Source organism: Lates calcarifer, linkage group LG11, assembly GCF_001640805.2.
Source record: "Lates calcarifer isolate ASB-BC8 linkage group LG11, TLL_Latcal_v3, whole genome shotgun sequence".
Classification (NCBI taxonomy): Eukaryota; Metazoa; Chordata; class Actinopteri; family Centropomidae; genus Lates; species Lates calcarifer.
The window spans coordinates 2989383-3017318 of NC_066843.1; the positions used below are offsets into that span (position 1 = coordinate 2989383).

At 41.3% G+C, this 27936-nt stretch overlaps 2 protein-coding genes across 4 annotated transcripts in view; one reads left to right on the top strand and one right to left on the bottom strand.

The window, feature by feature from the left end:
• Window positions 1–4560: 4560 nt before the first annotated feature.
• emc10 (ER membrane protein complex subunit 10) lies at window positions 4561–27219 on the bottom strand. Of its 3 annotated transcripts, XM_018672233.2 has the most exons (8): window positions 9819–9983; window positions 9615–9681; window positions 8885–8997; window positions 8541–8654; window positions 7551–7735; window positions 7146–7239; window positions 5389–5486; window positions 4561–4904 (listed from the first exon to the last, which is right to left on the bottom strand). In XM_018672233.2, the coding sequence occupies exons 1-7, from the start codon at window positions 9909–9911 to the stop codon at window positions 5400–5402; spliced, it is 753 nt and encodes a 250-aa protein (XP_018527749.1). In that variant the 5' UTR covers window positions 9912–9983; the 3' UTR covers window positions 4561–4904; window positions 5389–5399. The 3 variants fall into 3 exon arrangements, with proteins under 3 accessions (XP_018527749.1, XP_050930012.1, XP_018527748.1); XM_051074055.1 differs by lacking the exons at window positions 5389–5486; window positions 9819–9983 and adding an exon at window positions 27196–27219; XM_018672232.2 differs by lacking the exon at window positions 5389–5486.
• The window catches only part of mybpc2a (myosin binding protein Ca), a 51285-nt gene continuing 40077 nt past the window's right edge, over window positions 16729–27936 (top strand). The window contains exon 1 of the mRNA XM_051074052.1: window positions 16729–16794. Coding sequence (XP_050930009.1) covers window positions 16773–16794 — 22 coding nt within the window. The 5' untranslated portion in view covers window positions 16729–16772. The remainder of the gene's footprint in view (window positions 16795–27936) is intronic.

The window sequence follows — 27936 nt, forward strand, 5'->3', positions numbered from 1 at the left end:
TGGGGTGGGGGTTGTCCTGCCTAACACATGGTGTCATGCTGACATTGGTGGTCTCCAGGCGACAGAGAGCCGTGAGATTTATGAGTAACTGCTGCTATGTGAGCGGCTGCCTGTTTCATGTATGTAAGCTCCCCTCCTCCTCTTTCTCCCGTCATGTTTTCCTCAACAGTATTTCTCAGTTACATTATCTTTTATCACCTCATGATGTTTAAACCACGTGAGCACTTGTATCCTGTCAATTAACTCTTACATGTTTGCAGTTAAAGAGCTCTAACATCAATAAATCATTTTAAAAGGATTTATATAACATTTGAAATGATTTACAGTCTCTATTGACCTCTGCTTCTTCTTAGATTATTTATCACTGGGTTCGACTTAGTGGAAAATTAACTGCATTTCTTTCTGACGTAAAACCTGGACTGTACCGACTGACGGTCTATTTTAATTATATTGATTAAACCAAGGTTGCACAATGACTTAAAAGCTCCTTAAATAATATTTTAAACATTAACAATTAAACGTTAATTGTCTGCGCATTGTGAAAGGGTTGTTTGTAGTACCGAACTCACTGAGAATCAACACCCGTTCTACGGCTTTATCGAAAAGAAGCTTTTTCGACCAACTAATTTTTTTGGTTTTCTGGCTGCACATGCAGAAGATTCCCCACATAACATCATCAACAGTCACTCTAGAGAACTCAGTCTGGGAGTGAGCTGATACACAGCCTGTAGGCGAATAGGCAGATGATGACGAAAGCCAAACTTCTCGTGCCTAAATACTGATGTCATTTTAACGTGAGGAGTATATAACAATCAGCTTAAGTTTAAAATTTAGTTACATTAGTTAATTAATAAGATCTGCCTTTAAACCCTCTTCACAGTAATCAAAGAACATACTATATGGTGACTACTCAAACCACAATTTATAAAGAAAACAAACCTGACAATCAAATAAAGTCACATGACTGTTCAAGTTTAAACCAACCCAAAATAAATCAGCCCACAGTCCACTATCTGTCCAAAATCTCCAAACACAAAAAGTAATTTATATCCAACTCCATCCCAAATGCAAAAATAGAAACCAGAACAGCAATGCACTGCAAGAAAAAAGAAAAACAGATCCAAAACAAATCAAACTCACCAGATGCTGAACTAGGGATTTGTACTCAGGCCTGGAGTTGATCTCTGGTCCTCAGCTCCACTTGTTTTGGGCCTCCACTCTCTGAATCCATCGATCCTAAACGATCCTAATCCTTTTTCATTTTTAACCACTGTTGTTAAAAAAAAAAAAGAATAGAAAAGAAACATTGAGCTCCTCTGTGTTAGTTTCTTCCAGCCACAAACAATTCTCTCTCCCCTTTGTTCTCCTGGCCACACCCCCCTACACCTGCAACAGGTGACCTGGAACAGGAAACTATACCTGCCTACAAATTAAAAGCATGGGCGACAGGGTTTTTAGTATTAAAACTTCTTATCTCACACCTTGTGACAGTGTCTGAGGATGGAGACCAAACAAGAAGCTAAATGCTAACACCAGGTTTAGCAAGAGTAATGTTTACCATGTTCCTCGTCTTTGTTTAATATGTTAGCACGTTAACTAAAGGTATTATGACTCCATCCAATGATTGTTGAGATATGTCACTTCAAACCACAAATGTCAACCTGGACATGGAGGTACTAGAGAAAAAAGCAAAAGGATCACCAAAGTTAGATGGATTCATCCTTTGAGAACCACGAATATCTGTACAAAAATATATGGCAGAAGACATCATCTTAAATGATGTTAAACAACTTTTTAAAAAAGATTCAGGCTAAAAAAACTGAGGTTTTTATCAATTATTAGATCTGTTTTACTTGAATATAACTCTTGCATGTTTCTGTTTGTGCTAATTTTAGCCGTTGTCAATCTGTTATGCACTTGTTGAAAGCAGCACATGTTCACATGTGGATGCAAACACACGATTCCACTCTGAAAGACCACAACAATCACGTGGTTCGGTGTCAGCGTCCCTTAGCTTCCTGGTAGATGGACATACATCACCGTCCATGCTGATAGGCCTCCCGTGATTAATTAGAACAAACATACTAACTGAGACGGCGGTTTTAAAGAGGAATGAGGAGCTGGGTTGTTTGGTAGGAAACACTTCAAGACATGTTTAATAGCAGCTCGTCATGTTACTCTGATGATATTACATGAGAAACACGCCGGCTGATCATGAGCCTCTCTCCCAAGTCTAACCTCTGCCCCCACCTGACAGAGGCAGATCTCTTTACAAACAGATGACTTTTGTTGTCCATATCGCTTCAGTCAAACTCTCCTCTTTCCCTCAGCTGTTGTTACCACCTTATTCCTCATGTTGATAGCAGCAGAGTTTGTATGACTTGGCGGGGTCGTTCTGAGAAAGGCCTGCCTGGTGATAGGCCCGGGGCAGAGGGCAGCGAAGTGTTGAGGCTCAACGCTGAGCCTCCCAAAATAAGAGGATACCCCTCACAGCTGGACACGCCGACTAAAAACAGCCAGGCCCCGGCTGACTGGCAAAAGGAAACGGAGAGGCAATGTTGACACAGGGATTTTGGGACATTCTGTTTCTAAAGCTGTGTTGTTGTGAAGCTGTGATCCGCCGCCCCCTGACTCATGATTATAAATAAACAGATAGGTGGCAGGGTGACGGAGCTGAGACACAGATGTTCGCATTAACCTCCCTCCCCCCCCAAAAAAGGCCAGAGTCAGGATCACAGACCGACTGGTCGCCCCCCCCTTTAGTTTGGATTGGACGGCTGTGTGCTCTCCGCTCCAAGAGTGATTTCAGATCTCAGCGTTTGTCTTTGACCTCGACAGTTACATCACCAGCGTTCGTGTATTTCTTCCACACAGAACTGACTTCTGTGATAATTTCTGTGGTAATGATTGTTGGAGACACGAGCTGATATCAATGTTTAGTCTAAAATCAAATAATAAAAAAGAAGCAGAGACAGATTTCCCACTGAAATTGTGATGTATTCCACTTTAATATTCTTTTAAATGTTTTCTATGTTGAGAGAAGTCAAGAGACCAACAATTAATGTTTTATATTCTGGTCTAACCCTGCAAGAATCTAAGAGTTTTTTTTGGATACACAGAGGTGTTTTAATTCGTATTACATTTACATTTTAGTGCAATGACACAATGGGACACAAAAACTAATTAGACAGATGAGGGTGGAACAAAATAAACACACAATAACACCAAAGAATAAGATGCAAACAAAAAAGGTGTGTGTTACATCTTCAGGTGGAGGAGGAGGAGAAATAAATAGAAAATGGTTTTGGATGTTTCTTTGACTCGTACCACTGATCTTACCCTCCATGGCAAAAGCACTCCCCAATGGCAGGAGGCTCCCCCAGCAGGACAAACCCACTACGCCACCAAGACCGCTCAGGAACACGACCAAGAATCCAAGGTGTTGACCTGGCCTCAAAAACTCCCCTGATCCCAATCTGATCCAGCATCTGCGGGACAATCTGGAACAAGGATCTGCTGCCCATGTCCCGTTGCTATACGCCACAAGACATCCTCCAAGGACGTGGATTCATGGGTTCAGGTCAGAGCTGTTTTGGCAGCAGAAGGAGGACCTACACAATATTAGGCAGGTCCCACGGATGCTGGATCAGATTGGGATCTGGGTTGAGTTTGGAGGCCAGGTCAGCACCTTGGGTCGTGTTGCTGAGCAGTCTTGGTGGCGTAGTGGGTTTGTCTTGCTGAGGGAGGCCCCTGCCATTGGGGAGTGGGGATATAGTATAATAACCCTAACGACAATACCAACTTCAGTCAGTCTAACGAAGCATTTAAAGTGATCTCCTCCTGTACGTCGTTTATCGAAGCAGTATTTACCGAATAAACTGTCACAGTCGACACGTCTTTGGGCGACAGCAGCAGCTGCTCTAATCCAGCAGGGTAAACCCCCTGGCTCTATAATAAAGGATTAAACTGCTGAACAGAGGCTTTCCAGTTCAAATGTAGTGAACTGACACAGAAGTGGTTCTGGTTTCGCTCCAGTCAGGAACGAGCACACTGACACATTAGGGTTGTTACTGGGACTGAAGGCTTTAATTCTGAAAACACCAGATCTACAATGATTATCTTGTATGTGTCAAGTTGAGCAGCACTATTATTTAAATCATTATAAACTGTTACCTTGAATTTATTATATGAACGGCTGCTGACCAGTGGTGGAAAGTAATTAAGTACATTTACTCAAGTACTGTCGTTAGGAACATTTTTAAGATACTTTTGAGTATTTTTATCTTCTGCTACTTCAAACTAGCTACAAAATATTGTATTTTTTATTCATTAATTTGATAATTTTAGTTATTTCTTACTTTATAGATTCAAATTAATAATAAAATATAAGAAGTTGCAGCCTTAAAGTTAAGTATAATATACATTATTCTGTAATGGGGACTTTTACTTTGGTACTTTAATACTTTCCTACTCTCTTGACTGATTATTCATTTAAAAACTCTGTCAATTTGCAAAATAAAATCAATAAAAGATGAGAAAACAGTCTAAAAATCTTCAGTATTCAAGTAATAAATACTTTATTTTCACATTAGTATTAAAAATGCAGTCGTCTGCAGGGCACGGTATCTCCTCTTGTACTGTACAAGCTTCAGCTGTGTGTGTGTGTGTGTGTGTGTGTGACAGACATTTCCTTAAATAGCATTATGTACAGCAATTACAAACTGTCCAAGAGAATTATTGTTCAGTAAATCTTCACAAAAACAAACAAACAAAAGAAAGAAATGTTGTTAGCGTTCGGCTCATCGGCCACCTCCGTTGGCTGCTCCGCCCCCGGCTCCTCCCCCTGATTGGTCCTGAGCTCCTGACATCATCAGGAAGAGGACGAGAGGAACGATGTACATCCACTGGAGAGGAGAAGAGAGCAGAAGAGGGAGTGAATACGACGATATCTCTGTTTTCAAGACGACAGATTAAACTGTGAGATCACTGACGTGTCTTTTTTTCAACAGTTCCAGATTGATCATCCCAGATTAGGTTCAATGTATTTTCTGAACAGAAAGAAAAGAAAAGGTGAAGTGTGAAAGTGGGTGAGAGACTGCAGAGTGAAGAGGAAATCTCAGGGTCAAACACCAAACACATGCTGAACATAATCACACCAACAGTTAAGAGATTTAGGTGGTTTATCATGGAGGCGTCCTCATAAAAAAAGAGCTTCGAATTCAGAGAATTGGAGCTTTAAATTAAACGTATTTGGCATTGAACCTGGAGAAATATCAGAGTGGGAAACGAGGGAGTGGTTTTCAGTTAGTTACACTACTTAGAAGTTAAATACAAAACTCGACACACAAGAGGAGGAAGGGACAGAAGACACAAGAAAGAAAACAGTACTTCAGTGGGAATCAGCTCTGCTCTCTGCCTCCCCCTGCTGGGGGCTGTGCCGAATTGGTGGCCATGAGGAAGATTGCACCTCCCAGAATCAAATACCACTGGAACACAGCACAGCACCGAGTCAACACACTGTCACTGGATGCAGCACAGAGTCAACACAGGTCACTGAACATGGCACAAGATACACACAGCACAGTGCAAAAAACACAAACACCACCAGCACACACAAGACAAGAGAGGCCATAAAAAGAGCTCAGACGAGCCAAGCGATAGGATCCGAGAACCAGGTCCTCTGAGGGGATGTTTCTGAAACCGAGAGACGGTTTCACTCCGGCTGACAGGTCGAAATGTCAGAGGACAAGCAAAATGTTGCTCCTGTTTTTTCAAGATGCCTCATTTTCATGTTTCTGAAGTTTGAAACTGAACTTTGCGGGCTGAATAATCTTGGAGGACTCAACTTGAAGGCAGTGGCGTCACACAGGAGAGCGTGGCGCTACAGAAACCACGACAGTGACCGAGGGCGCTTTCACACCTGACCTGTTTGGTTCGGTTTAAAATGAACTCCGGGCTCGTGTAAAAGCTGTCAGCTGAACTCGACCAACTCCTGATTCTCAGGTTGGATCCAGTCTGGACCGAGTCACAGGACTGCGAGAGAGTTTACTATAAATCTAAACTGTTAACTAGAGACGAGCATTTGAAGAAACTTCCTTCATCAATCATCATCCTTTATTTTTTATAGTGAAAATGTCTGTGGCAGAAAATAGGCTGCTCAAGAAAGTGTGTTTTCCTCAATGAAATCTTTATTCCAACAACAATCGTCTTAAACAAAATTAAAAATATATAATATTTCCCAACTCCCAAGAGAGTAAACTAACTCCAGCTGCTGATTTTTGTTGAGAAAGACGTTGATGTTAAACACGACACGTTCACCTTTGATTTCCACCAGAGTTCGACACTTTTCTCTGTTAAATTTGAACTGCGCCCCCTGCTGGTCGCTGCCACCTAATGAAAATTATTATACTGCTGCAGACTCCGTTAATAATCCTCATCAATAGTTTATTATTAACTGAGCTCTTTGTGACACCAGAGGAAATAAATAACAAATTGGACGATAGTTCCACACTCGGATGGCATCACAAACTGCTGATCATGTTGCAGGGTGAGGTTTCAGATTCGTCATGCTGTGAAATGTTTCACTGTTTGTCATGTTCAGACCATAAAGGAAACTTTAAATCCACATTTAACCTTCACTCAGGAGCAAAAATCTGGAACTGGAACTGCTCCAGAACTGAAAAAAGGTAACGATGCATCTTTTTTTTTCCCGCCTTGTGTCTGAACCAAATGAACCAAACTACAGGTGTGAAAGCACCTTCAACAGGATCGACTGAAGCACACGGTGGAGTGAATCCAACACACAGGGAAACAAACAAAAAATGTGCAACCACTCTGACTTTTTAGAGGATATTCCAACGTTTCTGCTACAAATACTGACAAAAGAAACAGATGGGAAAAAAACCTAGCACCGCAGCAGCTGATGCTCCCTCTGTACTCTGTTTTAACACATGCTGCATGCACAGGCATTTTCAGTATGGTGGGTCTGATGGAGCAAAAAAATGATGAGGGAAAAAAGGCATTTTCATGTATTAATTAACTATATGGGCCATTACAATTATCAGAGCCTCATTACTGAAGCAAGGGAGTATATCTTTAGGCAGCGGCTGCTGGCTTTATCAGCAGGTTTCAGTACGAGTACTTACATATTTAGCAAAGAAAGATTTCTGCTCTTGTGGATTCTTCGCTTTCTTCTCAGATTCCTGTTCCAATCGTTCAAGGAACAGAGCCGTCTCCGGTCTGGAAGAAAGTTGGCAATTAGTATTCAAACAAACCCCAAAACAAAGTGTGTATCTGAAAGGCAGGAAAGCGCACAGAGACTTGTTCTACCTATGGGGAAATTATGTAAAGCTGCTAAGCAAAAGCAAATACAGTATAACTGAATCAAAGGCATTTGGAAAGAAGCTACAGTGGAGACACACAGGAGGATTTCACTCGTGCACAGACAGCTGTGTGTTAGCTGTGTGCTTCCATAAGCAGAGCAGACTGATCCAGAAGTTGAGATAGAAAAACAAAAGTGAACAGACGCAGATGTCTGAACTGGGACTGACCCCGGTGCGTTAACAGGCGCCATCACACGGAGCGTGGTGTTGAAAACCTCAAGATCTACTTCATCCTCGACCTCGGTGCCTCTGCAGGCCCCAGGTATCGTCACTATAGAGACGCCGATGAGGTACCCAGAGACGTCGGTGTGGAGGGTGATGGCGTCGCTCAGGTGCGACTCAACCATGGCACACTGAGGATCAGAGGAGGAAACAGGTTCATTTTAGAGATGCACCCACAGTTACTCTATCATATGATGAGGTGATGCTGTTACTACATTCATTTTAAAAAGCCCCTCAACTCTGGGCTAAAGCGAGGCTGTGGTTTACAGTGATTTTAGAAGAGCAACGTGAAGCAGTTACTACATAAACTTCTCAAGGTTTCATAAAGTAAACACAGCAACAAACACTGCTGTAATTTATTGCTAACAAATAATCATTATTTCACCAAGCAATCTAGTTCTTCAGCGATGTTTCGCACTCTGGTTGCTACAGATACAGTAGAAAGTGGCTGGGGTGATTATCAACACTTCTCTAGAATATCACCATTAATTGTGTAACTGTTGAAGTAGTGTTCAGTCGTGTCCTCTCCCTAGTTCCACATCGTTAACTTAAATCCTCCTACGCTCTCTCTGTTTCTTTTTCGCCATCTTTAGGTTTTTTTTTGAGCATTCGTTGAATAAATGAACGGTGCAGTGATAGTATTTTATGACCAGCAGCATTAGAGCCACACTTTAGAGGATCCACTTGTCAAAAGTGCTGCTATCTTATCAGCAAAGTAACCTGGTTTCTTTATAACTTCATTAAGTTATTTAGATTTATTGTTTAAATGAGCCATCATTTGATTAATGTGCTGCACTAACAGCATAAATGTTCAGAGAAGCTGACAGCCTTCTAAAACTCCTCTTGTTGCTGCAGCTCTCTCAGTTCCCCAACACAGTCGTATTGAGCAACTTTAAGTAAATGTTTTTTTCTGGCTAAGATGAGTGAAATACATACGGCTCTGACAAACGCTGTGAGGTAACCCTCCATCTGCCGCTCTGTCTGCCTGTCTGCCTGCAGGAAAACACGAGGCACTCTGATCCTGTACAGACCGTCCACTGCTGCCACTTCCTGCGGAGTTCAAAACAAACATGTTAGAGAAGCAGGTTGCTGGGAACAGTGAATTTTTTTATTCGACCTCCACCATTTGACTAAAGATTCCTGGTCTATTAATAAAACTCTGCTTCTCTGTGTTTGCTGCAAATCTGTGATACACTCTTTGCTGCAGTCTTTTGGGTCTGATTGTGGAAAGAATGTGTCCACTAAGGTTTATAGTCCTGGTAATAATAATCATAGTTCACCTTCAGTTTGATTCTGTCTTCCTCTGAAAGCTGGTTCTGACTTAAAGAGACGCTGGGCTCCCGTCCAGCTTTCAACACCAGTGCTCCACGTACTCGAAACTTTGCTACGTCGTCTGAAACAAAGAGGACAACGTATAGTAAGAACAGGACAGACACCATGAATACATGTCTGGAAAGACAGCACTGCAGGTACACATTCAATGACTATTTAGGTAGACTGCCTGGGAACTAGGTCTTCATTCAAGACATGTAAACACTGGAAACTGAAGGCAAAAGATTACTCAAGTGCATCAATAAAACAGTTGGTCAGAACACTTTAATTTCCAGAACAGCTTTTTCATAGCTGATTATTTCCTAAGATGCCATCTAAACGACCAAATAATCTTTATAGTTGCTGTCATTGAAGAGCTCGGTACATATGAAACTATAAATAGATAAAATAAAATAAAATAAAATGTTGTGGCAGTTTACTGTACATGCCGATTTTCATTTAACACACTGGATTCTTCTGAGTAGCTGTCACTTTTGTTGAAACAGGTGAATAAATTCATATATAGACATCAAAACATACTAAACTGAGGATTTTTTGAATGGACTTTGGTTTGTTCCGTCGTTTTCCGGATATGGCGTTATCGCTGGTAGCACACGGGTGCTTAGCTAGCTTAACAGTATCAACATTAACCCCATTGTGGAACATGGTAATAATACAATAATGATAGCACTTTCTCACCGGGTTCGAATGAGTGTTCAAGAGGTACAGAAAAACCACTGAACTCGGCGTCCAAGGAATCACCGACCTGAGAACAAAAATAAAACCATCCGTTAGCCCTTAGCCGGTCACGCAGAGCTAATGCTAACCACACAGATGACAGGTGCAGTTTCCGCTTAACTAAATTCAGATATTGGGGTTAACCTGTCAACATTTTATACTTACCCTTCTGCCGTTATTACAACACACAAAATTCGTGCATACGACGAGCAAAACAGTAGAAACAACTACATTTTTAATTGGTAGTAGACGAGCCATTTTGACAGGAGTGGGCACCGGAAGACGGCGTCAAGCGTACTACGACAACATTAACGCTTCCGGTCGTTTTTCACAACAAAAGCCTCTAAGACAATAACTAAAAAAACAGCTTCTTTTTTTCTTTTCTTTTACTCGCTGTTTTACATGTTAATTATCATTATTTTTAAATAAATTATCCTCACCTGAAAATACATTTTAAACTTCCTCAATGTCCATTACAGACAAACAAAGATATTATCATATATTATACATATTTAAGCCGAGAGACGACTTCATCAGTGAATCTTCACACAGCTGTTTACCTCAGTCCTTTCATGGCTTAAATGATTGACAGCTCTAAATGCAGGTGACAAGGGAAATGTTATCTGCACACAGACAAACACACTCACACACTGAGAGTTAATTGTTCACACTGAGCTATTTAAGGTATGTGTTGACCTACTTGCACGCATGCTGTTTATGCAAACCTCTCGATATTATATCAACTTACTTCACTTCTCACTTCTGTCTGTTTTTGAACATGCAATGTTGTCATCTACTGCTGCACAGGAACACTATTTTAGTCTTTGAATTTGTGTATTTTTAGCATTTTTGGTATTTACAGTAGTTTCTTTGTCTGCTGACAGAATGGCACTAATGAACCAGGTCTGGATGTGTGCTGCTGTCTTGTAACGTGTCAGCAGGAACCTTGTGTGCAATTTTGTTTTCAAATAAAAGCAGCTCTGATTTCTATTTTGGGCTGTCTAAATTTCAGCTTAGTGTTGCTCTATATCTTGGCGGTGGCAAAAGGAGGTTGTAGCGGGATGGATAATTTATCTAGATGACGAGGTGCAGAGTGTCTAAACAAATAATCTATTTGATCTACTGATTTTTGTTTTAGTACAGATACATATCCCTTTATACTTGGAATATTATCTACTATAATAAATGCACAGGATTAATGATTTAACATCTATTGTAGCTGGAACCCAGTGTGTCAAACAAACTGTCTTCAGCATGAAAAAAAGGTGTCTGTACCTTGAAGTCAGTGCACGTAATGTAGACTTGTTGTGAATATTCATCGCCACCTTGACTCTCTGGCTGCACTAACACATGCAGGGCCAACAGAGGCTGCTAACAGACCAAGAAAAGTCCCTCAACCTCCGTCTCACCCCCTCCCCCCTTTAAAAAAGTGCCATTTTATCAACTGAACAATAAATATTTATGTCCTGTGATGAAGAGGGTTGTTCATGTTTTTTAAATCCTGTAGTCAGCGTTCTATATTCTAACTCAGCCACTGTTTTATTTACCTAAATGTCCCTTTAAGGCGTAAATCTGCATTGAATCAGAGAAGAAAACTGCCTCTGCACTGATCTCAATCCGTGGCTTACTGTACATTCACACAGTGTTTTCATCCAGCTGGGGTGGACTGTTGTTCACATCTGGCGTCAGAGTGTCTCCAGTGACCTCTTGTGATCAGATTTCACGTCTCTTCTTCTTGTTTTTTTATTTGTGGGAATCTGTGGCCACTTTTTTTTAGTGGTTAGAGCGAGGCTGTGAAAGTGGAGAGGAGGATTCCAGCGGCTATTTGACGCCGTCTGACTCCAAAGCCTTGTCCAGACACATGTGCTGGACTCAAGAGAGCCTGGGAAGCTTAAAATTGTATGCAAGCAGGGGGTTGAGAATTGCGCCGTCCCCGGTTCAAGTCGAGTCCTCTTCATTTCTTGCTCTTTCACAAGAAAGCAGGGAGGAAAATTAAGCAAATAAATCTGATTATTTATTGAATGTACAGGCCTTTCCTGTCTGAACGCAGACGTATTCTCAGGAGTGACTCTGACATCTTTGATTTTAAGCATTATGAGCTGGGATCCGGTGTGTTTGCAGCTATTTTTGGGTTCAATCGCACCTGTATTTAGAGCTGCCCACATGTGATCAGCCCATCACACATCCATTTCACCTGGACAATCTGTTCTGAAAATGTCAGCGCACCATATACAGCTTGAATGGGTTTTATGGCTTGCAATTCGGGCTAAACTCTGGGTTTCTACTCGATATGGCAGTGACTCAGGCCTCGGTTTGTTCGCACCGTTCCTTCAGCTCAACAGGCTGAGTGAGCACAGCCTACAATATGTTGCACCTCCGAGCCAGAATTTATGGATCGTTGTTCTTCTTCTCTGGATCCTGGCTTCAGCTGCTAATTTGACCCGGGTTTGCAGTTGCCAAAAACGCTGCTTAAACAGTCCAAGGGTCAACTAAGGGGCAGAATGTGTGTGATTTCACTGATCAGAGGTTGTGGCCACAAGAACCCCAAAACTTAAAAAGTGTCAACTGGAGAGAAGCAGCAGCAGCAGCAGCAGCAGGTTTCTGCCAAATGTGATTGATGCGATTTATTTCTCAATGCTTATTCCTGGCTGAAGGAGTTCTGCTGACATGCAATAAAAACCTCTGTGGATACAAGTGAAAGGCATCCATCATATTAAACTTCAGCGTTTCAGCATCAAAGTGCTGAAGAGGAGTTTGGAATCCGGTGTTAAGCCTTTAAAGTTTAGAATATCAAGAAGTCGAGACTTAATGTCCTCCTGGACACTGAACTTGTTTTCGTTCTTATAAAGAAGTCGTGACAAGACGACTTTGTTCGAGGGTGTCGAACCGCGAATGACGATTTGGCTCATATTAGAAGATCACTCACAGAAAGATAAAAAAATCAAACATATTTGATTGCTCTGAGACGACCCTGACGACTTCCAGATTAAAGCATGTTTTGGGGCAGCTGTCCCATTGTCTGAGAGCTACTACAGTTTATACAAACCACTAAGAGGATTTATTTTTCCTAATTCCTCACAAAAACACCTTTCTACGTGTCCAAAAAAAGGGTCTTACTACATAACATGTTCAAATAATTAACAATATCTCCTCTGGTTTTGCACATTAAAGGTATTTTAATGGGACACATCAGTGTTATCACATTACTGTCTGTATGAAAACAGCCTGTGTCTCTCTGGGCTCCTCCTCGGTTTGAAGGTGGAGGCGCTCTGTGTGGAGCATATGGCGACTGAGGCATGTGATTCCCTGCGGGCTCTGCCTTTGAAACTATGCAGGCCCATACAGTATCTACCCCCACCCCCTTACTGGGACAGCCCATTACTCTCTGTCATCATCCTAAACAACGGTGTCACCTTACTATTCTTAGTCAAATATGAAAGCATGGACTGTATATTTATATGAAAAGACAACAGGACTTTCACTTTGAAGGAAGACGCTGTCACGTCCTGTCTGCCTGTGCTCTGTTAGAAATGGAGCATTGTGAAAAATGAGAAAGAAAGTCGACAAAATGTGTCGAAACACAGTCTAAGTTTTAAGTAAGACAACATGTGACACCCCAACATTTTGGGGTTAATCAGTGAGAAATCATTTATCAGAACAGACAAACAACAAATCAACCAATTATAAGAATAAACGAGAGACTGTTTCCAGTATTTTAACGCAGAGTTTAAGTAGCTCATCCCTCCAAGTTTTACTTAAACAGAGCTGTAAGTGTCTCAACATGTGGCATGGGACACAACATTTGTGGTTGGATATAGCACTGGCGACAGAGTAAGAAATTGCTTTAATAATCAACCCTTCTATCTTGGCGGTGACAGTCGTGTACATAGATGTGAATTTACCTTCTTATTCAGGATTTTCACACTAATTCTTTTAGTTGGAAACATATTTTTGGAATAAATTAAGCACTGCATTCATTAACAAGTTGGAAGGAGGTGGTTGAAGTGGAAGGCAGGTGTAAAAACATCACACCAGAGATCAAGGTTCGATCCAGAATCCAGTTTGTGGTTCAGTTTAAGCAACAAAAACTCTGGTTGTGTCTGAAGTTGCTGTGAAGTTTTTCTATATTAATCTGGACTGTGATCTTTGACTAACCTTCACCAAGTGCTGTGAGAGTTTAACCATGACTATAAATCAGAGTAATAATGCTGTAGTCACTGTAAGTCAATATTTTACTGTCGCAAAAAAAATGATACCAGGTTGGAGTGACACCTTCTCCACTGATGAGTCAACCCTCAGTCGATGGACCGATACAAACCACATCACTAAGCCAAGACGATTCCTTATATTAGATATATATCAAACATAATTTCACCAAATACAGGTGCAGAAAAAATACATTTGCATACACTGGCAATCATTTAAAGAGAATCAGACTTAAAACAGAAAGGAGCAGCTCTTCAAAACATGACTGGAAAATGTTGCCTCCAGTTTCTGTTCTTACAGAGCTGCAGCAGTCTGAAGCAGGAACTCTAAAAATCTCATTAGCATGTTCTGATGGGACGTGGCATCAAAACAACCTTGATAATCAGGGAGCATGTTATAAAATTTGTCAGGTTTGCATGAAGCTGACCCAAATCACGCCTGGTTGTTTACTAAAAATACTGAGAGAGCAACAAATCAGTGCACTGCTTAGATTTTTCCCCCTTTTTTCACCCAAAAATAAAAAAATAATCAGTTAAGGAGTCAATTTAAAGAATAATCATATTTCAAAGTACTGAATTTTGATGTTAAATCATGCCCACTGACAGCTTTAATCTCCAGCAGTCATGGGAAAGTGGCTGTAAAGGTGGAGAGGACCTGCTTCCGTTGGCTTAACGTGTACTTCACTGAGGCTTAACTAATGCAAGCGTTAAATAACTCCGGTGTCATCCTCTGGAGTGGATCACTGGATGATGTAGGACACCTATAGTTAGTCTCCTATAGCCACTTTAAATCCACAATACATGAATAATTTGGACCCTTTCAGAGAATTCAGTCACAGTATAAATCGCCTCTGATGAGCTGTGAACGCATCACATAGATTTATTAAAGATAATTCTGCTTAAAGTCAAGTAATGTAAAGTTAGAGTATACATTAGACTGAAGGACCTTTTATGTCCTATTCAAACAGCCCTCCATAATCTTCCTTGGGGGTATTTTGTTCTCCTTGAACATCTGAATCTCAAGTTGCACTTGCCTTAAATAGCTGTTCTTCAATCTCTGCCTCTCTTTCTGACTTAAGTTCTCTCTCCAAAATTAAAGTCTCAGAGAATGTTTATTGTTATAGTCAAGGTTATAGCTGCCCGGACAACTTGGGCAGCAGGCAAGAAGACGAGCGCAGAATTCAAAGAGGGGATGACTGAATGGAAAGTGAAAAGCGGCTTAAATGCGTAATTTAACACTGATGTTTATAATATGCATATTTGGTCTGCGTTGCCATTTAGAACCAGCTGAAGGAGGATAAAGGCCACAGTCCTGCCTCTGTCACTCACACAGGCTCAATCTTTTCTATTTTTAATAATGAAAATATATTTATTCCACAAACCTGAGGCGAATCCTCAGCATGTGTGTCTGCGGTCATGTATGTGATGGTTTGGGAAATCAATACCTCACCGGGAACTCATAAGGTCAGCGACCTCCTTCCACTGAGTCTGACCTTGTTCCTCACATCCCTGTGCCAGGGCTTCCAGTCCCATAAAATACACCCTGCTGACAGCTTCAGCTCCTGGAGAACAAATGGGATTGTCAGAGCCTATAGGAACACAAGGCTGCTGCTGCTTTGCTCTCATTTTCATCTCCGACTTTTTTCTTCAGCTGGGGACTAGTGTGGAAGTTATTGGGTTGGGGATGGGGCCGACTAAATGAAGTTATTCCCAGCTTCACTAATGTTTTCACTTTATACATGCATGCATTATATTAAAGATTAGCTCTACTTTAGCTTTACTTTTCCATTGGTCTCCTGTGGAGCAGAATAAAGTGAAGGTGAGTGGCTTTTTAGTGAGATGTTCAATCTCTACAAACATTAACATCACATTACAGTTTCTCAGAACTGGTATGTTGGCCACATGGACGGATTATTGAACAAGTATACTGGGGCCAGGCCAGGGGATCAGGGAGGCCCTGGACCAGACTTCTAGCTGGAAAGTCACAGCAAAATGAGTAAGAAGATGCAAAATGACCACAAACACACACAAAGTGTGTAAAAAGAGATGTAAAATGTCTAAAAAGACACTCAAAATGAGTAAAAGAGCTGCAATAAAACCACAAAACAAGTGAAAAGGATGCAAAATAATCACAATCATGGAAAAAGGAGTAAAAGAGGACGCAAAACGACCACAAAGACCAGCAAAGTGAGTACAACTAGACACAAAATGCTCCTAAAAATACACAAAATAAGTAAAAGAGAGATGGAAAACATCGGCAAAGACACAATCTGTGGTTGGGGGGGCAGAGGGAGGGCTGTTCTGTCTTATATTTGGTACATTAAAATGAAAAAGTTAACCTCTCTTGCTCTAATCTCATCATCTCAGACCACCCTCCCCTCAACAGACAGAGCCCCCACCCTTATACTTCTTTTCCCTGGAGAGACACTTATCGTATTTTTTCTCCTGCCTCGGTTCAACAGCGGCCACTTAGCATCGCTCAATCAAATTGACAGTCAGAGCTGATTAGCATCAGTCAGTTTGTTACCGTTCTGCCTCCAGGGCCTAATGAGTTAATAAGCTGGCAGGTTTCCCCCGAGGGCTGGACTTTTCTTTATGGCTCTGAACCTGCTTTTACCCTCTCATGGTGTCTTCCCTCTCCTCCTCAAAGCTCTGCAGCTCCTGCCAAGGTTTCAAGTGACAACCATTCTGTCACTCTCTTCCCTCCTTGTTCCACTTCTTGGGGGGAGGATGAAGTGACTGGCAGCGGTACCAGAGTTTGTGTATATGTGTGTGTGTTTGAAGAAGGGGGGGTGAGGTAGGGGGTGGGGGGTGCTGAGGTGATAAAAAGGGATGAAGGAGGAAATGCAGGCAGATCCACAGACAAGGAGGGAGGAAGACGCTTTCAGAGGAATCACTATAAACAGACAAAGACATGCCTGAGCCCAAGAAGCCAGGTAAGATGGTCCAACCTGTGGGATTATGACAGAAAACTCACTGATCAAAAACAAAAGGGCGGAAGCTGACGATGCTGTGAAATGTTCAGACGAGTGAAAAAATTAAATAACAAAGAACTTTTCACCCATAATCTTCTAGATAAAATGCTTGAATTTTGTATAAATCAAGGCTGTAACTGCATCATTTCATCCTGCTGCATCATGGCTTGTCCTCTATAAAGATTATTAGTCCCTATATTTTTACTTTTCTCCAAAAAAGGAGGATAAGTGATAATTCTGCTAGAGTCAGGATATCACTTAGCATGCAGTTTGTTAGTGTGCATAAATCAGAGATGTTAGACATTACTCAGTAATCTGTGGCATGAGGTTTATCTTTCATTAGACAGTTACAAGCTCACGTCTTCATAAACTTGACTTGTGTTGCCTCCTGTTTCACTTACCGCACCTCTATCTTTTTGTTGTGTTAAGACATAAGGACAAAATGCCTTTTAGCTCTGTTTTACTGTACTGTTTTAATAACTTTTTAGGCAGGAAGATATACTGTGGTTGGCTCTATTGGCTGCTTGGTATTTGTTTTATTAAGATAAATGTAAACCGAGACAAAAGTAATGGAAAGAAATGTCTTGAGATGCTGGAAAAAGGAGCCTCTAATGGTAGTGATAATGGATCTTATAGACACTTATAGGGACAAATGTGTTGTGTGTGTGGGGGGTGGGGGGTTGGGTGAGGGTGGGGGGTCCTTTTAGGTCCTTGAAGTTCATTAAGCTGAGGAAAGCAGGAGTAGTGAAAGGGCAAAAGTCAGCACAAGCACAGCAATGTCAAACGCAAGGTTGAAGGTTATAACTGAGGGGATTAACTGCTGTATGTGATTTTGTGTTTATATCAACTACAAGGCTGTGATATATATGCTGTGTTATTTAGAATGAAACCAATGAACCTGGATGTTGCTGGATGCTACAAAGCCTTATTGATTATTTGTGTTACACTAAACCGATGTTAGAAGTCTACAAATTTCAAATAAAAGTTTTTTTGATTGAAAAAAAAAAGAAGAAAACATGTTCTATAAAGGACAGTAAATGCCTCGTTTCATCACTGATAATAAGACCTTTCATTGAACCACAAACTGCACGCATCAGATGCCAGCAGTGTAGCATTACCTCACCATATATGACATTTAATAACCTACGACCATTGATGCAGCGCTGCAATACGTGACATTAAAACTGCACTTGGCTGTAGTGTATGTCGTAATGTTTGTATCAGCCATGGGGTCCAAAATATCCTCTGCCACCTTTGTCAACAGCGACCTCAAAGCCCCGTAAATCAGCCGGCAGCTTGAAACTCGAGGAACGAATGCACACGAGGAAAGGAGGGAAGGGAAAAGGAAAGGAAAGGAGGACATAACAGATAAAAGCAGAGAGAGAGAGAGATGAGCTGGGATGATTTGTTAGAGGGACCTCTGCCAAGTCAGGTGTAACTACCTTGCGTCGTATCTCTGCACCTCAGACACCAAATCTATCTGACCCTGATTGCCTCCCTCATTCTGTTACGCCGTCTCCTCCGCTGGCATCCATCCTCACCACCCTCACCCCCCTTTTCTCCGCCGCCAATCTGCAGGAAGTTCGCCATATCGCTGATATTGTGCGGAAAAAGTCAGAAGTCCCATTTTTTACAGATATCACATTTTCCGTCACGGGTTGATAAAAAATTCTGTGCTCTCTTCTGCTTGTAGAGCTTTTTGAGATGCTAAAAGACAAAATCAAAAATGCATTTTCTCAAAAACAAAATGCAGCCTTTCCCGGCTCCTTAAAAGTCCACGTTTGGAGGTGCATGTCAGCGTCAATGTGCGATAAAATATATTCATGAGAGCATCTGATGGAGGTGAAATCTTCCCCCTCCGGAGCAGTTTATACCCTTTCCCTTTTTATTCATCCATCATGCAGTAATTCCATCCGTGCATTTCATTATATCTTACCAATGTGTCGCCAATCCAGCGTCCTGACATCACACATATCATATTCCCAACACCACATTACTACCTTCTCTCTGGGCTCCTCTTGTTCTTGTGTTTCCACCCATCCCAAATTGTTGCCCCTCTCTTGAACTTTCATCACACTTCCTCAACTTTTGGAGCTCCCCCACCCCACACCCGCCCTGCGACTGTCGATCAGCTGGTTACAGCTCATGTAACTCCCCCCCCGGTCCGGTGGCGTCTTGCTCTCGGCGGTTAAGGCCGCTCCTGGGGATTCAAGAAGCCGTGGAGATCTGGAGGAAGCACGCCTCCCAATAAACAGCCACAAGAATAGTTCTCAAGTGTAGGAGCACCAGCTGTGGCCTTGTGGATCCACGAAGTGAAAGGCGCCTCTGGGAAGGGAGGGGTGCGTCCACTTGGTTAGCCTCTCAGTGACCCACATTTGAAAAAAAAAAAAAAAAAGCCCTCGAGGTTCATTGTTTCTAACAACAGCTATGAATTGTTTTGACTTGTTCTGTCTGAAGCTCTTTGGAACAAACCAGTTACAGAATAATTAGACCTTGTGCACCGGCGTTGATGCTGATGGTTGCAGGGGTGCCAGGGCGCCGGTTCTCTGGCACTGCTCCATTGCTGAGCGTATGCAGAAATAACAACCCAATTTTTAATTACCAGTAATACTGCCAGAGGCCAGCATCGCTTCCCAAACAGCCCTCCCTCCCCTGGACAGGGACAGGGTAAAGCAGGGGCAGTTTCACAAAGACAGACTTTACCCGTGACTTTGATCAAGGTGATGGTTCAGACAGACGTCTAAATTCATCTGGTGCACACTGTCTGGTTTTTGACCCTCTTGAACAGGAATAATTGGAATGAATTCTGAGCAAATTAAGACCTTTTCGAAACAGAAAACATGGCTGACCAAGTAACTGTATAAAAAGAAACAAGCCTGACAACCAACAAACCAAACGAACTAACTTCCTGTATGTTGCCAATGTTGTCTCTAAAAACTCTTGTTTCATTACCCACATCACATCATGGTTAGTGAACCACAAATTATGACCCATGTGCTTGAGACCATTAGCCAGCCATTGGAGTTAGCCTGGGAGCATGTTAGCCAACTTTTTAGGCTTTAAATAAGTCAGTCCTCAATTTTTATGTTTTATTTTTGGTGAAACTGTTTAACTTGCATTAGACTAATCGGTGGGACTAACTATGGTTGTAGACCAGTCTTAATTTTTCTTTTTGGTTTGTCAAATGCAAGTCAGACAGACGTATTTGAAGCCTAAAAAGTTTGCCATCCTGCTCTCAGGCTAAAGCAGCAGAAGTACCATGTCCTCATCCATGCAAATTATGTGGGGCTGGGAGCTTGGTGAAGCAGTAATTCCTCGTAGGAACAGCTGTTTTAGCTCAACTATTCTGCTTACTCTCTTAGGTAGCGAGCTTGCTAATGGTCAGTTAGCAAACTTGTTCGCTTGTTAGCTTAGCTTGGTTGAAAAAGTCACAAAGTTTAATAAAAAGACGTTTTTATTCCAAAAACTCTGGTCTCGTAACTGTCTGCAAACCCTGCTCCTCTTTTGTGGAGCAGTTTTTACTTCAATAGAAGAGGTTCAATAAAAGTGAATAGGTCAACAAAGCTAATATGCTACGATAGCTTCCTCTATTTTCCTTCCCCTCAAAGATCAGCACCGTCAAAACAGCTCGCCTTCGGTCAACGGAGAAAATTCACAGTTCAGAGTTGAATCTGATGGAATGAATTTCACCTCCTCGATAACTGATTTTGCTGCAAAATTTTTGCCTTTTTAAATCCTGGTGTGTCCAGACCTTAACATTGAACTCGTTAGCCATGTTTCAATGGTAATGCTATACAACACACAAGAAATAGAAACAGACTTATAATGTGTGGTTTTCAAACAATGTTGTGAAGCAAGTAATAGTAATGGAAAGAGTTTTAAAGAGACTGCTGTAACCCGTTGCAAACATACAGCAGTGTAGACACCATCAGCTGCTTTTGTTGACGTTATCTGAGCCTGACTGACGATTTTGCCAATAACATGTCCTTGTAAAAGTTGAATCCCTCCAGAGGGCAAACATTTTCTGCTGGAGTGAACAAGGCTGAGTGGTTTGATAATGAAAAAAGTCTTGAGTTACCCAGAATTAACAGAAAATTAGTCCTAACTTTGTGCAATTAGATGTCTAGCTGAAGTCTGACTATTACTTTGATCTAAGACATAGTTCAAGTCTATTTTTGTGAAACTGGCCACAGGATACTGGGCATCTTTCTTCTTGTTTTTGCAGGGTAGCAGTTGTTTAGTGGAAGCCTTATGTCACCCCTATAGGCTGCAGGGTAGATGGAGGCTAACATCCTGTCACCCCCTTAAAGTACACGTCTCACAACTGGTCCAGTGTAGTGTTACTTCATACCAAGCCCATCATCGGGTTCCCACAGGTATGCACCCGGTTCTTGATGGATTACAGACAGATGCAGAGTCAAGCGAATGCGCCATGAGGTCTGACAAAGAGAGTGTGAAAAGTTAACTGAGCCCTGATATATCATTAACAAAGACTCTCTAAACACAGCCCCAGCGGTGTGTTGTTCAGAGGATACACAGCCAGAGTTTATCCCTTATTCGAAAAGCTTCCTCTGTGATTTGAGAAAGGCCTTGGCCTATTTGGAGCGCAGGCTGTGTTGATGTGAGCTGGAAGACAAAAGGAAATGAATGGAAAGCTGAAGTGGATGACAGCTTAATACGGTATTTAAAGCCGCCTTTGTTTACCGAACACCACAGATTCCTCATCCCTAAATTAGAGTTGCATTTAGCAATTGTTTTCCTATGTTGCGACTGCTTTATTCACATAATACCAGTTCATTCAAATCGTCAAGAAAGTTTACAGCGGTGCCATAAAATCTAATCTTTGTTTTCACACCCCTTTTATTCCTCTTCCAACCCCATTACCAAATCCTTCCCTTTCTCTCCCCCCTTGTTCATCCATAAATCTTTGGCATCACGTGTGGTTGTCGGGAGGGAAGAGGCGGGGGAGAAAGGCATCACTGGTGGAATCCAAACAAGTCATAATTCTTATCATCATCACTACAACCCAGTGTTATATACAGCCATCCCCTCCCATCCCATCCTGTCCCTCACATTCCCTCCACCGGCTTGCGTGTCTAATCCCTCAGTCCTCAGCCACAACAGGCTTAATGCATGACCGTTACAGCATGCATAGAGACTAAACAACACGGGACCGTCAGCACCTTTAAAGGTTTATCTACTTGTCTCAGCGGGAGAAACATTATTAGTGACCTTTTTCTTTGTATAAAAGGTCTCAGCTGGCGCTCGATGCACGCTGCTGAGATCAAAGGAAACGCAGAGGAAAATGGGAGGAATAGTACGTCGTCGTACTGTATAAATTTTGGATTGCATCCTTCCTTCAATAATAAAACAACACAAAATGGACGCTAAATATTTCACATCTGAAAAGATGACAATGAAGTCGTCCTGGGAACAAACCTCAAATTACAGCAACTAGAACAGCTCTTAGAAGGTTTGTTGTGGTGTAACAAATTTCACATTATCAACTCATCTGCAGATTATTCTGAGGTACTTGTACTCATGCTTGTGTATTTCTATTTGATGTTACTTAATACTTAAACTCCACTACATTTCAGAAGTAAGTGTTTGACAGGAGTAGTTGCTGGTTAGATACATAAAAACATGCTCTATAATAATCTTAAAAGTACATTTTTAAAGATTAAACCATTGGTTCCAAACCTTTTCGACTCGTGACCCTAAACTTTTTTCAGGTTTTCTTATTGCAGTGAGCAGTGAGTTTTTTTGGCATTGCCGCTTAAATATTATCAGAAAGGTTGATGACATTTTAAGCTTTCAGATCGTAAGTTAATATAAAACCAATGAAGTGATGCAGCAATTATAATTATAGATCAAATACAACTGTTATAATAATATCTCTGCTAATCCATGCAGGATAGAATAGACAGGCTGGAGGAGAATCTTATACCGGAGTCTTTTAAATCTTATCCAAAGCACCTTTAGCGAGTTCTCACGCAGGTTTGTGAGAGAAATCCTTTAAAATATTAAAAATATTCTTTTTTTTTTCAGCCTACCAGCTGAAGCTCAGCAGCCAAAAACTAAAAGTAGGTCATCCAAACATGCAAACGTCTCTTCTGTTCCATTCGTGGTCAGTGTATTGAAAACTGTGAGCTCTTATCCACTGCTGTAAAATAAACAGCTGATCACTTCACTCACAGATGAAAGGTTACCAACAAGATGAAAACCAACATTTGGTCGATTAAAATCAACACAGTTTCATGCCTCATGTCTACCTCTGGAAATAAGAAGAGGCATAAATCCAACTGGTTTCTGGGAACAGAACGAAAACCTAAGAAATAAGAGCAAATCTATTGCCCTAAACTGGCTCCTTCAAACTTTTACGATGACCTGATTTTTAAGTTGTGTTAAAAATTGATTTTGTGGAAAGCTACACTGTGGTGAGACTCAACAGGAATACTTAAAGCACCCTTGTGTGGTTATTATATTTAATATGACGATTGCAACACTGACAATGGCTGGAATTACTGGAATATCTGTCCTCTGACGTCGGGTTTTACAACATCCATTACTAAACTGCATGTCAAGCTACTATTTAATGGTTACTGAGTTTATCCATTTACCTTCTCCTCCTACAGTGGGTGACGCTCTATGCAGTACACGATACAGCTTCAAGTCAGATCATCAACACTGTCAAATTAACTTGGCAAATGATTGAGTGATAGGGAAGGCAGGGGCTTAAGTGTACCCGGATTGTGCCGACAGCACTGCTCTCCATCCTCATCATAAAATGGTGAAACTCCATCAGTCACGCTCTGCCCCCAGCATGGATGCCAGCCAAGTGCCAATAATACCATTGATACTCATCCACACACTCAGGTTTATAAATAGATTGTTTGAATATTAATCTTCTCTTTATACTCCACCGCCACATATTCCCTACATTTTGATGTATATTTGAATAATATGCAAATACAAAAACACAGTCACACCATCATGTGGTTTAAGTACAGTAGCAGCGGCTCGGCCTAGTCTGCGATCATGGGGGTATAATAATGGAATGAGTTGCTTTTAAAGTGGGATTAAGGTGCTTTTAAGGCATTGGGGAATTTCCCTGTTGGATTGCAGTGGCAAATATGCGTAGAAATTGGAGCGGATTGGAGTTTTAGTCATTAAAAACATCACTCAGAAGCAGAGCTGCTCTCAAAGCAGGAGTGATATGATTGCTTGGAGACGAAAACCTAAAGTTTTCAGCTTTGGAAGTTCATTATTCAATTGATTATTAAATTAAATTTCATTATCAAGATCAGTAAATTTAAACAGTTTGTACCAAGACTGCTAGACTCCAGCAGTTTAGTATTGTACTTCCAAAAGACACTTCAGGGACTCATAAGAGACATATTAAAGAAAGAACAATAAAAACCAAGGCAGCACATTTTCAGTCTCTGAGCCCAAACCAACCTTATGAACAGCTTGCTCCAGAGACTACCAACTACTTTTACAAGCTGATTGGAACAACCCATGATGAGTAAACTTATCTTGATGTGTAAAATTGCTGGAGTACCCCTTTAAAAATAATCCTTTTCTTTTTCACTGGGCTTCTTCAGTTTTAACTCCTGAATCTCAACTCCAAGATCCTCGAGTTGATTCTGTGCCTTTGCAGAAAACAATCTTCACAAGTTGGTTGTTGGTTTGATGTTGTGTAACCAGTTTAGATGCACAGATGCTACATTTTTTTGGGCAATGTACCTCAGGACTTCCATTTGCTCTGGTTTTCTGAGTTGCCATCTGTGGACAAATAAACTTCTAGCACTTCTAGAAATATCATATCATGTCTCATGAAAGATAAAGTTAATACATGGATGAATTATGAGAAAGATTCTGCAGTTCTTGGCTCTGGACTTCAAGGTTTAACTCAAACATTTTGCCTCCGGAGCAGGTTTGACTCCAAGGCGTAAGTAAAACTGCAACCTGTTACTCCCCAGATCTGCATGTATATAGTTACACGCTAACAAACACAGATGGTAACATGAGCTTATAGTTTCACCTGTGACTCGCACACTTGTCCAGTTTGGAGGGGTGCAAGTGCGGTGCTGTGCAAAAGGGCACCACGCTGCATTAACAAAGTATGAGGAGCGGGAATACGCTACCACCAAATGGTGGCGTGCTCAGTCACAGAGGAGAGGCCGGGTTGGCCCTGGTCTCTAGTTAACACGTCTGCTGCTGCCATAGCTTACGGTTGTAGACACGCTTAAGTGACTTAATGTATTCAGCAGTCCTCCAACATCAAGCTCCAGTAGAAACAAAACCACTTAAGTGGCGCATTCCTCAGCAGCAGCATTAGATGTATCAATCTTCGAGTTTAAAGAGACAGTCGCTCAGCATCGGGCATCAAAAACACACATTCAGACAAATGCATACGAAAGAATTTGTGCCCTTTTTGGCTTTGTTCAACGATGAGAAAGAGAGATTTAGAGATTCAAATGTTTGGCTTGGCCTGACTCCTTTGGCTCGACCGACTGAACAAGCAGGAGACATACGCAGCAAAGGAAGACAGGGAAATGTCAAGAGAGATTAACGAAGCACATTCCACAGAGGTTACCCTTCAAAAGCAAAACGGGAAAGGAGAGAGAACAAGAGTGAGGGAGAGAGAGTCAAAGACACACTGTATGGAGGATGAGCATGACAATGTTAATCTACTCGTTATTTTTCAGTGTTATCAAGTCTTGTTTTGAATATTAATGCTACCGTCAAACAAAGAAGCAAAACCAGATCTGTCTTACGTTAGATCACATTCTAGGCACATGCTTGCCATGAGTAATGGAGGATTATAACATTGGTCAGTTGGTACAACTATTACCACAGCTCAGTGAATTTTAAAGATACTTAAAGTGGCAATAATCAATATCTTTATATTAATAACGTATCACATGTCTACGTTTAGTGAGATGAACTCAAAGAGAATCTGGATGTCGCAGCTCCTCTCTGCTCTCTGGAGCTTTGTAGCAAATTTTAACTCTATTTGACTTTTAACTGTATTGTTTTGGTTGACTCTCACGGCTCTCATAACACTGTCTTCACCTGTAGCAGGCAGCTGTTAAAAGAGCTCTAAAAATCGTCTTAACATTACTTTCCTCCGCACAAAGTTAGCAACTGGCAAATAAATGTTATGAAGCATTTAGCTGCTAAAGAGCAAGATGTTTTTCTCACAAATTGGTAGAGACCAAAAACGGAGCTAAAAGAAAGTGAATATTGGACTTAAACTTGCCAAGCGGACAGCAACATGCTTTAGTTTTCTAAAAAGTTAACTCGATGAGCATTGAAGCTAAAACTATGTTGCGTATACAGCTCATTTCTGCTGCCCCATGTGGCCAAAAAAAAACAGTTACTGGTGAAAAATGATCAGACCCCAGTGTATTTCTATTTACACACATACATATACTTACTACATATACACTGTAATCCAGTGCTATATATAGAGACAACATTAGTGGATGCTTATGTTGTAAGAGCCTTGAAGACTCAAGAATGCATACATCTTTTAGTATCTGTGGTCTGAAGCAAATCCCCAACCCAGGCACCGTGAGTGCTCTGCTCTACAAACTGATCTTTAAAAGCCAACACATGTCTATTTTACACACAAAGATCCCATCTACGTCTCAACTTAGGTATTATTACATTGACTTAATCTTAATCAGTTTACGGTCAGGACCATTTTGCGAGGCATTAAAATCCTCAAGAGTTTAAAATGATATTAGTGATAAGCTTTTGGAAATAAAAACGGTCTATAATTACGATGCACGGAGCGCTGAGCAATGTGTGTATTTAAAGGAAGTACTGACAGTGACGGTGGGTCAGCGAAAACTGAGTAAATAAACCCCTCTTTCAACAAGCATCTCACATGATATTTGTTAAATATAAACGGTGTATATCTCATCTCCCCCGCTGAAGAACCCAATCCTCAGGCTCTTAACGTGAAGCTTCACGCCATCCTTGACCCCACATCGGCCCGGCTCATTCTTCTTCCCTCACCCCGTTTTAGTTTCCACCTCTTCGCTCTCCATCTTACTTAACTCTCCTTTTTTTTCCCAGCCTCAGAAGAAAGTGGAATCAGATTAAAGTAGGACAAAGAAATGGTGGGACAAAAAAGTGCTGAGAGTAGGGATTTGCATTAAGTGAAAAAGGAAGAAGGAATGGAGAGAGCGTGAGAGACATTATCCATTTAACAGATACCTGGAAGACAGGGAAACAGACGGCTGTAGAGTGAAATTATCTAGGCCAGACAGGACCGTCGATGAAGCGTGGACTGTAATGAGAGCGGAGAAGGATCCACACAGACGGGAGTGTTCATCAGCTGTGCATTACCTTCAGCATTAGCACGGGAGGTTCAAGGGTCACAGTTGTCCTGGTTGTGACTTAGCGGCTTGCTCACAGCTTTTACCACAAAGCAGGACAGACAGCACCTGAGAGACAGGAAGAGATGACAGTGAACGGAGAGAGGATCTCGTAAAGTGAAGGAGAAACAGGTCACTTGTGGATAATTAGAGGGGGGGAATAGTTTTTTTTTAAAAGCTGCACTAGGCAAGTTTTTTTGTGAAAATACACCCATCTTATCAGACTAAATCACAAAGTGCAGCTACAGTAGAGAACAACGTCACACCTTCACTAATTGAGATGCTGTAGATTTGCCCTATCTGCCCAAATTAAATATGAGAGTCAGATTTAGAAGTGATGAAACTTAAAGCCATAAATTCAGCCCTCATGCTAAGCCATACGGACATTCATAATCCCCACAGGATGAATCCTAATGACTTTGATGAGCCTCTTTTTACTCTAGCGCCACCAGCCGGTTGACATTTATGGTTCTCAGTAAAATATTTTGCCAAGTATTAGAAGGGTTGTCATGAAATTTGGTTTTCATGATCCCCAGAGGATGCACCATACAGATTTTGGTGCTGCCATCAATTTTCCACTTATCACTTACCCAGTGAAATATCTCAACATCTGTTTGAGGGATTATTTCAAAATTTGGTACCAACATTCACAGTTCCCGGAGGATAAACCATCAGAATGACATTTATGGTTTGCAGTGAAATGTACAGTGGC